The sequence below is a fragment of the Egretta garzetta genome, unplaced genomic scaffold (assembly GCF_000687185.1).
Source record: "Egretta garzetta isolate BGI_Z169 unplaced genomic scaffold, ASM68718v1 scaffold154, whole genome shotgun sequence".
NCBI lineage: Eukaryota > Metazoa > Chordata > Aves > Pelecaniformes > Ardeidae > Egretta > Egretta garzetta.
The window spans coordinates 2,417,392-2,429,771 of NW_009259600.1; the positions used below are offsets into that span (position 1 = coordinate 2,417,392).

Genomic DNA, 12,380 nt, shown 5'->3' on the forward strand with positions numbered 1-12,380 from the left:
CACAAACACACATGTGGTTTCCTACCCCTTCACTGAACAAGGGGTGGGTTTAATAAAAACTGGTCCATTAACAGCTTTTTCCTAAGTGTCCATAATTTCCAGTGCCTCTGTTCAAAGGAGTCCATCTGTATGTAGTCAGTCTTGTTCATTAGAATTCAGTTTTCCACTCAGTTAATGTTGTTATTAATACATTCCTTTACACATGCAGAAAGCTATCAATTTTCTTCTCCAACCTTGCCTAAAAGCCTGCTTCTAGCTAATCAGAGGCGAAGGTGTGAGCGATTTCTCACTCCTACTAATGTTGATTACTTTCTTCCTCCCCTCCCACTGTGTTTAGATTAATCTAGAGTTCCTTGGCACAACTGACTCCCTGTGTCTGAACACCTGGTACCAACTTCTGTCAGCATTGGGGTGTTTTTAGGAACTATATCTCCTGTTGATCAATATTTTCAATGAAAATGTTTTCTGAAGAAAATGAACATGGGGTGGGGGAGTTGTTTGTTTTTCCTTGTGTGACAGCCTTGCTTCAAATTCCCAGCTCCTTCACAATGCTGCATTCCCGACTCTGGCGGCTGATCACTTGCAGGAATCTTTGGCTCTACAAAAAGGAAATATTAAAGTGTCTCTTCAGTTTTGACAGCACAGCCTAATAGCCAAGTGCACGTGTGTGCACATGTGTATGCATGCCCCCTGCAGTCATAGCTATTGGAACTCCTGCCCAATTTCTCCTGACTTTGACAGAGGAAAGATAACATTTCCAAAATCTTCATTAAAATGGTCAGGCAAGACCAGGGTTCTGATACATGAGTCTTCAGTAGCTTCTGCTTCCCTGGGTGGGCAGCATAGTCTCTGCGCAAGTGCAGCACGGAGCTCTTGGATTCTTAGATGCTGCAGGGGGAATGGTGTCGGGAAAAGGAGGAGAAGCACTCCTCTGCTCTGATACACGAGGTGCGCAAAAACATCTGTGTGATGCCGATTAAGCACCCTCTCTGCAAGGGAGTCTGTCTGTGGATTGTTTGTTTTCTTCTCAACCCCCCTTCCCCAGGGGGCAGGGAAGGAGATGAGCTTGAGTGTACAGCTTAGGAAGAGAGATACTGCAATGAAGAAGTTTCTTGTTGTCATAAACACTGATAGTCTCTCAAACTGTGCTTTGGGGTTATTGCATGTGGTTTGTTCAGGACTTTTAGCTTGGTTTTTAAGAAACCATTTGATATTCTCACTGCTTTACTCCAAGGAATGGAGGGAGGGAGGATAATGGCAAGGGCCAGCAAACTGTATTTAGTCAAGCAGTTGGAGGGGAAGGATCATTGGTTTAAGTTCTCTTTTTAAAAATTATGATAATTCATTTAAACTTCAAATGTTCTTGTAAGATTAAGCACCTTCCATACTCCAATGCTGACATAAACCCAACAAAGCCTCAAAATCAAATTAGTCTCAAAGTGTATTGTGTTGGCACAGCAGCTTTCCTTTCCTTGCTGCAGAAGAGGAGTTCATTAATTCAGTTGAAATTATTTTTCATCTCACAACAAGATAACAGTTAAACTTCAAAAACAATTAAAAAAAAAAAATCTGTTTCATAGGAGTGACTTGTAGTCATCCCACAAATAATAGGGAAGACTTAATTTCACAATGAACTCTGCTGCCTCCCCTGTTGATGAGGTGATAGGACAAAGCTGGTGTGTGGTCTCTGTTCCTAACAGAAAGTGTTCTTCTGTTCCCTGCCTTACATCCCCCAGATGTAGGTATCTGCCAGCTCAAAAATACTCTCAGCTCTAGGTGGAGGAAACTTTTTTTTCTTTCAAGAGGAACCTTACTGTCTTGAACTGAGAAGCAACCTTTGCACAGCAAAAAGCAGGCTCTTTTGAGGGCTTGAAATGTGTCTAATGCAGTTTTGTGGCAATGTGGGCAAATAATTGGTGCATTTGACTGTTTTGAATGTCTTGCATTCCTGTACTGCCATGCCAGCATAGGTCGACTTAAAGAAAACTCTTTCACTTTTGCTCTAAAGTCTTGATGCAAAGTGATAAAAGGAGTCAGAAAAACAAGTCCTATTCCCAGACTGCTTTCTATTTAGCTTCTTGTTCTGTACTTGATTTCTTTAACCCTACACTCCTCAAAGAAGCAGGTGTGGGTAGGAAAGACCTTTTTAAAAATTGGCTGTATAAATGATGGAGTAGAGTTGCGAGTAATCTTACAGTCCTGTTGCTTGGTGTTAGAGAGGGGCAAATGTGACGGAGTGGGAAAGATACCATAGTAAACTCTGTTTAAAATTGTGTGAAAAAAGACAGTATATGCAACTTAAATCAGACTCCCTTTATGAACGCGTTTTTTTTTAATCTGTTCATTCTACAGCCTGTCTTTCCAGGGCAGAATATTTCCTGCTCTCTGTTAGCAGGAGAGCTTATCCTTGCTATCATCTTCAGAAATCCTTCAGATTGAAGATATGGGTTGTGGGACTCTGTTTTGTCTCTTGGTAATCCACAATGGTACGTTCTTACCAGATTCTCAAAACGCTTCTGCGTAACAGCAAAAAACTCATGTTGTAACTTTTAATAGGCAAGGTTTAGACAAGGTGCGTTTGTGAATTTTGTCAAAGTGGTAAGATATTTATTTTACTTTAGGATTTATGTGTTCAGAAAGCATGTGGCATATCCTTTTATTTCTGTAGCTGCTGTTTGATGGTTTGCTTCTCCTCCTTCCCCAAATCTTCCCATAGAGATTAAAGATGCTGTTAATTAAAGAGAACAGGACTCCAGCCTCTTATGCACGCAAAAGTGTGTCTGTCTGTCAAACATACATAACACATGAGTATATTAAATATATATGTCCTTATTGCGGGGTCTTGTGTCCCCAGACACTTTCTGGAGTGACCTCACGCTCCCGCAGGTGGCAGTAGTTAGAGGCCAAGGCAGAACAGCTAATGTATCCCAGCAGGAAAATGGATTAAATCTTCCCCTGAGAAGCGACATACCATCAAGGATAACTTGAAAGCTTGTTGCTTTAGCAGGAAGCCAATTAGGAATCTATCTGGTGATGATTGACTTAACTCCAGCATTAAGATTTAAATCTTGACAAGAACAGTCCAGCATTTCCCTATGGAGCCTCACAAGTTGAAGATATGGGGAATATTATTCTAACACTGATATCTGAACCATACAGTAAGTGACTGTGATGAATGCGTTTTCTATGTTGCTTGCTTGTTTTTTCCTGCCTCTTGTGTGCTGAGGAAAAAGAAAATAATGTATACTGTATTTCATAGATCACAGATTTTCAGATCCAGAAAGAGTGAACTACAAATTTGAAAGTGGGCCTTGGTAAGTACCTTCTCCTCCTTCTTGCTGTGTTTCCACTCCCTGCCCCCCACACCTTTCCACCCACCCCCCACCCCCTCCAAGATACTGCTTAGGTAAGCTGTACTTCTTGGTATTCCTAATTTGCAAATAGCTGTTACCATTATTTTTATTTATCTTGCCACTGCTGTGGGAATAAATTAGGTGCTTTAAGTAGGAAGGGGAACAGGTATTCTACGAGTCAGTGATCAGATGCAAGCTAGCTTTCTTGCTAGGCTTCAGTGTTGCCTGTTAGTTGTTGGTAGTTTTGGGTTCTTCTAATATATGCTTATAATGGGTGTGAAGTGTGCTGTGCTATTAACAAAGAACGTGAGCATTTTTGCAGAAGTAACCCTATGGGTACTAACTCTTACACTCTTCCTGCAGTTTGCTTCACAGTTACTGAATACACATAATGATTTTTTTTTTTTATAGGGAAGAAAGGTTTCCATAAAGATACTGTGCCACCAGTAAATTGCTTAAGCTATGAAGATTGTCTTCTTCCCAAATATGTTTTAAACATAGAGCTTTATCTACTTTTGAGGGCTGTTTTGTTGGGTTTTTTTTAAATGTAATCATGCTTTTATTTGTGCAAATACAGATTTTTCTCAGTGGTTTGCTGGATACTCCTTCTGCAGTATCAGAAGAGCCTGGTGTTAAACTGACCTTATTTAGATTCCCATCTTGCATGAATACTTACTTCCCTCTTCCAGATTAAGGAACTGTCACAATGGTAGATGATACTTGCACTTCTGAGCCAAAAGAAGCAAGAAAAAATATAACAATATTGGCAGAAACTATCCAGTGAGATTAGTTCAGGGGTTAAGTTTCAGCATTGTTCTAAGCTTTTTCCTTTTCACTAACAAAATCCGGGGATGAGATGGAGGATTCCCATCTTATTTGTGATAGTGAAAAGTACAGAATTAGGAGGCGGGGGCTTGCGGCTTGGGACAGACTTACAGAAAGGCCACCTGAGAAATTAAAATGTAAGCAAGAAACATGATCCTCCTCCAACAGGGCATACCACAGCCCTTTTGTACGTGGGAGTCCTCTGCTGCTGAACAACACTTGATCTGCTTAATCAATCCCATAGTCTCTTCTGTGCAAAAACCTGTCCTTGCAATAGCCAGTAAGGCAGCCTTGGGTAGCTGTAAGTTTTTTGTTGTACATGGCACTTCTAACATGTACGAGAACAAAAGAGACTGCGGTAATGACCAATTAAACCTGGCTTTCTGTGGCTGAGCTATTCCCATGCTAAGCAGCCAATGTAGCCTGTAGCTATATTAGTCTCTAGTAGCACAGTGATGGCCTGAACAAACAATGTTAAGGCTAAACTCTTTAGGCAGGAGTCCTCTGTGTGCTGAGTATGACCCCGAACAGATTTGGTCTTGGCTTGTGACTGGCTCTTACATGCTGTCACAGTACAAATAATAAGCACTAACTTCAGTCACATCTAACTGCTCTGCTTAGAATAGCAAGCTTAATTTTATACCATGGATAATGGTATAAAATGGAGAAGCACAACCCATTGGTATGTCAGGAGTGGGAAGTAAATTGGAAACATGCTCGGAGATGAGAGCTCAAGGAGCAAATGTGGTGAAGCAGGAAAGGGGAGCTGGGAAAGGAGCAGCTTAACAGAGCAGATCTTCCCTGAGGAGAGACATGAGCAGTGGCTCTGGATGGTGGTGGCACTTAGCCCTCACTGCCCTGGCAGTGCCATCCAGCAGACACAGAGCAGGGACGGAAGCCTGTCCCTGGAGCACAGGTGACAAGCAGGGAGGGTGATGTGTGGCAGACACTACAGGCAGATATCTCTGTATTACTCCCTCTTTCTGTGCCTGCAGCAGCAAGATGGAACTCGTGGATGACAATGCTGTTATCCGAGCAAGAGGATTGCCATGGCAGTCATCTGACCAGGACATAGCAAGATTCTTCAAAGGCCTGAATATCGCTAAGTTAGTAGCTATGAATTTACCTCTACATTGTGGTACTTTGTCTGTGTCAATCATGGAGTTTTATCCCTCTTTTGATTTAAATCCTGCAGGGGAGGTGCTGCACTCTGTCTCAATGCGCAAGGTAGAAGGAATGGGGAGGCTCTTGTGAGGTTTGTAAGCGAAGAGCATAGAGATCTAGCACTACAAAGGCACAAGCATCACATGGGGAATCGATACATTGAGGTGTGTGATGCTGGCTTTGAAATCCTCTTCTCAACAGGAGTGCAAATAGCATGCCAATCATATGTTCTCTCTTCTTTCCTTAGGTATACAAAGCAACAGGTGAAGACTTCCTCAAAATTGCAGGAGGTAAATTTTAGGGAATGAGAAGGGAGGGTTTGTTCCATCAGCATCTGTAACTGACTTCTGGCTGTAAAGTGCTCCTGTTGGATGTGGCATTTCATTTTCTTTCTTTGAACAAGTAGTTGGCTGGTGTGTTGATTACTATGTACTCTGCTAGCAGCAGTCCAAGACGTTCCATGATTTATCTGTCCATCTTTCTCTTCCACATTCTTGCCATTTTCAAGCAGCCTGTCAAATAAGGATTTGATCAGGCAAGGTGGCTTAGGTCATCTTCTTAACTGAGGGGACCTAAATGTTCTGGATTGCTGAAAAACAAAACCAGAGTAGTTTTTCAAAACCATATGACTGCTGTTGCTGTGGAGACGTGCACGTAAAAGCAAATAGATATCACAGTGTAAATAACAAGGGATTTATGGAATGGATTTTCTTCAAATCAAGTCTTTGCCTCAAACTAAAGGGGGAGTTTAGGGGAAATGCTTATTTAAAGGGAATATTGAAAAACTTGCATCTTTGAATTGAAAGGCTGCAAAACATTCTCTACAGACTCTTCCATGGTCTCTTTTCATCCCTTCTGTGAGTGCAAGCACACAGAATTTGATTAAGATCCAATATGCTGTTATGTATCTACAATACTACATTAAGGTCCTTGTTAGTTCCTGCCAGAGATTTGGTCTGGGGATTGTAAATGACTAACTGGATGTCTGAGGTTGAGATTTTAGAGTGGGAGAGGCTATTAAGTTGTCAAATAAGTAGCTAATTGATAGGCTTGGTAATAGTTATACCATTCAAAGTGAAGACCTTGCACGCTGACATTGGTGGTGCCAAACACGCACCATTTTTCCCCAAAACCCTTTGCAGAACGAGCTAGCTGTGAGTGAAAGGACCATATTAAGATGTGAGGTTGGTTAGCAGCTAGCTTTGGTTAGGGTAGTAAGTATGAGCATCAGTGGTCTTCTAGAGATACTAAAAGTAGAATTGGCAGGCTTTGACAGTTTTATCAGGATAGGATGGAATTCCTGAGCTGTTTTCAACATGCCCTTCCAACTTTCTCTCCCAGCACAATGGTCTGGGTACTTGGTTACTATATATCATGGCATCAGAGCATGCTGAAGGTATTCATAAGTTAGAAAGGTGAGGTGCATGGTAGCACAGATACTGCTTATGCAAGAGATTCACAGGCTGTGCTTTCCTTAGGCTCTGAACATTGTAAGTACTTCCCATTTTCCCTTTGAATAAGGATGAATCTCTTTCAAATGATGGAGTAACAATGTTAGACTCTAATGGGAAACGTCCTATACAATATTTCTAGTTTATCAAAGTGGGACAACTTTTCCTGACTCTGGAGGCAAATGTTGTTCTACCTGTTCAAAAACCGTCTGTGGGGAGGAGGAGGAGGTAGCTGTGCCAGACTTGCTCATGATTTTATGTAGCTGCCTGTACTTAAGTTCTTCCATACTTCTTTTTGTTAAAGGCACTTCCAACGAGGTTGCACAGTTCTTGTCGAAAGAAAACCAAGTGATTGTCAGAATGCGAGGTCTTCCTTTCAACGTAACAACAGAAGAAGTGCTGACATTTTTTGGCCAGCACTGCCCTGTAACAGGAGGAAAGGAGGGAGTCCTGTTTGTCACATACCCTGATAGCAGGCCGACTGGGGATGCCTTTGTGTTGTTTGCTTGTGAGGAATATGCACAAAATGCACTGAAAAAGCATAAGGACTTGCTGGGGAAAAGGTACATTGAACTCTTCAGGAGCACCGCAGCAACAGCAGGTGGGTATAAAGCTTATGAACATTGGCTTCTTGTAATCCAAACTCCTCCATTGGCATACAGTAGTGGAAGCAAATACTGCTTGGCTGTGACTTGAAAACTTCTTTTCTCTCATTCTTGACTGTTGCTGAATTTGACTCTTGACTGAATTTCCATGAGGCTTTGCTCCCTCTAAATGTAGGATCTCACAGTATAGGGATTTTCTCAATCATATATATATAAACCTCTGGGGTTTTGGCTTCCAATTGCCTTGCAAACAGCACTTACAGCAGAAAGTTCATGTGAGTCTAGTGCTTTCTTTTCTAGTGCTTTTTTTTCACTACAGATACTGAATTTATCTAAGTCCAATGATGGTCTATTCAGGAGGAGCATTAGCAACAAATCTTGATCTAAAAGGCTTATCTAAAAGGCTTATCTTTAGTCACTGGCACAGAAAAACAGAGCCTTTGGATGTAGTTGCCTTCAGAGCAATGTATTTGAAGAATCTTATGAATTGCCTTTAAGGGCAGGTCCCAGCCATCTTCTGCCAGCACTGGCTACCTAGCAGATGGTGGTAGGACTTCGTGAAACTGGGCTTGAAGAGTGCCCCTTCTTGCATTAACATGGCTTGATGCACCATTAATTGCAGTTATGCTGTCAGAAGAAGGAAGCAGGGCTGAGGGGATTGTGTATGTATGACTCCAAAGATTTGTAGAGCTTCAGTTGGGGTCTAAATATGATTCTAAAAGGTCTTGTCTATGATGCAAATTATGGCCAACCAATAACCAGGTCTTTGTAACCAAGTGATGACACAGCTCTGATCCCCCAAATATGTAGAGATTTCAGTTCCTTGCTTGAGGGGTGACACTAATGATGAGAAGGTATAACTGCAACACTCGCTCTTGTAATTTGTATTTTTGTCAAGTGCTCTCATAAGTTTCTTTGTTTAGCAAAACCTTCTGATGCCTATGTAAATTAACTTTAATCTTGGTTAGAGAAAGTTAAAGGGTAGTGATTGACTATTCAGTGAACTCTTGTCCAGACAGGGTTTTTATGGTTAAAATTAGTAACAAGAAATCTCAAAACATGACTCTTACAGATGCTGTGACTCAGTAACACCACCTATGTTACTTGAGGGACTATTGCATCTCAAGTCAGGGCTGTTTGGTAGTAAAATATGCTTCTGTTTCCTGGACTCTCCTGAAGTTTTGCAGAGGAGAATTTTTTTGGGTAGAAGTGTAACCATGACTCTGTAGATAGTAGAATGCTTTAGGATATTTCCCCAATAAAAATACTGTAGAAATACAGGTTTCATGTTCTAATAGATCTTCTGAGAGTTGCATGACAGCTCAAGTAAATTCTCCAAAACATATTTTTTTATTTTTTTTTCAAGGAAGAATGATCCAAAGATTTACTTTAAAACATCTGAATACTAAGCACTGCTGCTCTGGTTTAAGCCCAGAATTTACCTCACTTGTTTCTTAAAATACCACCCAGAGTGAAAACAGATGGCATTGGTGTTACATTCAGTTCCTCTGAGTTGAAGAATGTGTAAGGAGGCTTTCTGTAACCTCTGTTTTTCTGTTTTGCACAGGTGCTGAACAGGTACTCTTCCACGCCTCTCATTCCTCTCCCAACACCTCCCATTCTTCCAGTATTACCTCAACAATTTGTGCCTCCCACTAGCGTCAGAGACTGCATACGTTTGCGTGGTCTTCCCTATGCTGCTACTATAGAGGACATCCTGGAGTTCTTGGGGGAGTTTTCTACAGATATTCGGACCCATGGAGTTCACATGGTACTAAATCACCAGGTTGGTAGGCGCCATGTTTCTAGCCAGTCTGTGCCAACTGCTTGTATATGTGAACACAGTCCTGATGATATCAATGGGGAAGCACCTTTGGGATTGACATTAATGGCATTGATCAGCCTCCAGCTCTCCTCTAAAAGTGTACTGACAATAGATGGGTTGGCATATTTGAACCCTGCTGCTGCTTTTGCTGTAGAGTGGTTTCTGTTACTGAGACCCATGCACCTAAATCTAAGCCACAGTCTCGGAGGGGTTGGTGCTCCCAGGGCAGCAGCTGTGATCCTGCACTGTAGGAGGCTTCAACTGAAGAGTCCTGCACAACAGCATGCATAATTCCTCTTGTACCAGACAAGGCATATCTTCAAACCAAGAGTGTGGGCACTGTTAGCTCTCAAAGGAGTGGTTTACCCCTGCCTTGCTGAACAATGTGCCTCAGGTATATTTGAGGGAAAATGTGACTGTGGCCTTTTAGAGACAGGATTTCCTATGGCATAAGTCAGCAGCTGAAGTTTCGGGTTTCCTGAACGGGGTCGTTGCTTTCTTTAAACAGTTGCAGCTAAGCACCAAGATTAACAGCTCATTGACATGTCTAAACAGTCACATCTTTGTCATTGTTTTCTGGAAGCAGTTTCTACCAAAACTTTTTAGATAAAGGATTGCACATTGTTGCAATCACCTTTATCTGTGTCTTACCTTTGTCTTGTGACTTTAGAGGGAGGAGATGGCAGCTCCTCTAACTCTATGGAGATGCCCTGAGTGGTTGCACTGATTACACTGATCATTGTGGTAGAAAAATGGTTCTTCAAAAATTGTTTTGGTTGACACCAAGTCGAAGCTGAAACTGCCAAATACTTCCTTGTCCTAGAGTAGGGCTTCTGTGTTTTGGGTGCGTGGGGAGGGAGACAAGGGACTATAGTTATTCAAGTACCCCTCTATCGAAAGAGATTCCTGTGTCTGTGAGGACTTGACCTAGCCAAGGCTGAAAAACTGGAAGGAATGTGCAGGGCTGGGAGAGGCTAAGAAAAGATGCAGACATTTAAAGCACAAGTAATGGTTTACAGTAACAAAAGAAACCAGAGGAAGAAATTGGTGTGTGTATATAGTCCTGAGGGCTGTTTGCCACCCCTGCCCAAAGCTATCAGACTTTTTTTTTCTCTCTCAGATACTGCTTTTGCCTGACTACTAGACCTTTATCTTTCGGCATGTTCTCCCCATTCCCACCACTCCTGGTTTCAACCCTCTAATCCTGAACAACTGTGTAAAGGATGGTGATAAAGTTGTTCTTCCCTCCAAAACTAGAAGAACTGGCCCAGAACTTAAGGTCAGAACTGGATTCAGATCCCTAGCTCTAGTTTTGGTTACGTAAAGTCAGCAGCTACACGTGGCTAAAATGACTCCTCCTGGTTGCATATCCCACTCATTTATAGTTGTATATAAGGATGACATTTTCTGTTTTTCCACAAGCTTGTACCAAGCCTTTAGGCTAGTACCCTTCTAAAACATCCCAGTCCATACTGGCCTTAACTAAATCAAATTTTAAAAAAATCTTTTAATATCTGACACTTGACTATTTATCCTTGAATTTTAAAAATCACAGATAATAAATGTGGATTAGATATTCTAATTCTTGCATTCTTACTAAATAAGTGCTTTGAGACCTGTTCTTGCCAAAGTACCCCTGAATTGTAGTCTCTCCCATAGGTGTCTTTTTTTTTTTTTTTTTTTTTTTTTTTTTTAAAACATAGAAGTAACATGGCTCAAATTAAAATGTAGCTTAATTGAAACCGGTAAATAAATACGATCAAGTTAGCACAAGTAGGAAGAATGCCCATGTGATGCAGTGAGCAGACTAGGGTACCCCAGCAATAGGGGGGAAACTTTAGGGAGGAGAGCTTAAACATGCTCATGGGTGCTAGGGATGACTGACTGTACTTGACTTTGGAGATGAACATGTTTTATGGCTGAAGAGACTGCTTTTAACAACAGAAATTATATTGCTATGCTGCTACTTCATGGGAGCTCCAGAAACACTACTTCTTGTCTGCCTTGCTTGTAGGGACGTCCATCGGGAGATGCTTTTATTCAGATGAAATCTGCAGACCGAGCTTTTCTGGCTGCACAGAAGTGTCATAAGAAGACGATGAAGGATAGATATGTTGAAGTCTTTCAATGTTCTGCTGAGGAGATGAACTTTGTATTAATGGGGGGCACTTTAAATCGAAATGGCTTGTCCCCGCCACCATGTAAGTTACCATGTAAGTTTTGCATGGGTCTTGCCAATACTCTACGCTATGTGCGGGTAGGTGTTGGAGCTGCTTTCTTGACTCTGATTCTGGTTCTTGGAAAGGACTGTCAGATGGGGGTATTAAAATAAGGTCTTTTCATCTTCAATCATGAGCAGCTTGCAATCATTATTTTTCCCTCTGGTTGTGAATTACTGTGACTGAAGAACTACTTTGAAATTACTCTTGCCTTTCCAGTGGCAAACTTCCCCTCCCCTCCCTGAAACTTAACTTGGCCAGGGTGAGCCATGACTCTGAAAAGTAATTTGTAAGCCCTGCCTAGAGCTTAAAGAACAATTTCTCATTTAAACTGATTTGTATTTACATTTTTCATCATGGTGAACATGTCAAATAAAAGCCCTTCCCCTTTCACTTCCAAAACTTAATTTATGAAACAATTGGTAATGCTCTCTTTCTGGGAATTAACCACACGTGTTCTGCCTATTTAGCCCCTACTGACCGAAGTCTTCCTTTTCTTTTTGTTGTTTGTACAGAATTGAGATTTCTTGTGTGGGAGCAAAATACACATAGGTTTGGCCTCGGAGAATTACAGAAACCATATTTCATGTAAAATTATGCTCATCAGAGCTACTAAGACGAACATGGACTTCCAGACAAGTGTTTGGGGGAAATGCTTTAAGAGCTTAAGGGCTAACTTATGAAGCATATATGCCATATAAATCTGAGCCTATGGGAAAAATAATACTTTGCTTCCAAAATCATAAATGGCAAGGTAGTCAAGTAAGAGCTTTCTCTCTATCTCTGTGCAAATGTGTTCTTGTTGTTGGCTTTTTAAAGACGTGTCCTCGAAATCCTAGTCAGACCTGCCAATATGGCAGCAAACTTCTTGGGTGTGGTTCCTTTTGAGTGTGAGCAGACCTTCAGCTAATCCTTAGGAGATAAGTTTTCCAAGTGAC

At 41.4% G+C, this 12,380-nt stretch overlaps 1 protein-coding gene across 1 annotated transcript in view; it reads left to right on the forward strand.

The window, feature by feature from the left end:
* ESRP1 (epithelial splicing regulatory protein 1) overlaps positions 1-12,380 on the forward strand; it is a 31,490-nt gene that overhangs the window by 8,531 nt on the left and 10,579 nt on the right. Inside the window, exons 5-12 of the mRNA XM_009638345.2 lie at positions 3,060-3,158; positions 3,260-3,314; positions 5,174-5,284; positions 5,374-5,506; positions 5,590-5,632; positions 7,098-7,391; positions 8,958-9,184; positions 11,238-11,436. Of these exons, the coding sequence (XP_009636640.2) occupies positions 3,060-3,158; positions 3,260-3,314; positions 5,174-5,284; positions 5,374-5,506; positions 5,590-5,632; positions 7,098-7,391; positions 8,958-9,184; positions 11,238-11,436 (1,161 nt within the window). The remainder of the gene's footprint in view (positions 1-3,059; positions 3,159-3,259; positions 3,315-5,173; positions 5,285-5,373; positions 5,507-5,589; positions 5,633-7,097; positions 7,392-8,957; positions 9,185-11,237; positions 11,437-12,380) is intronic.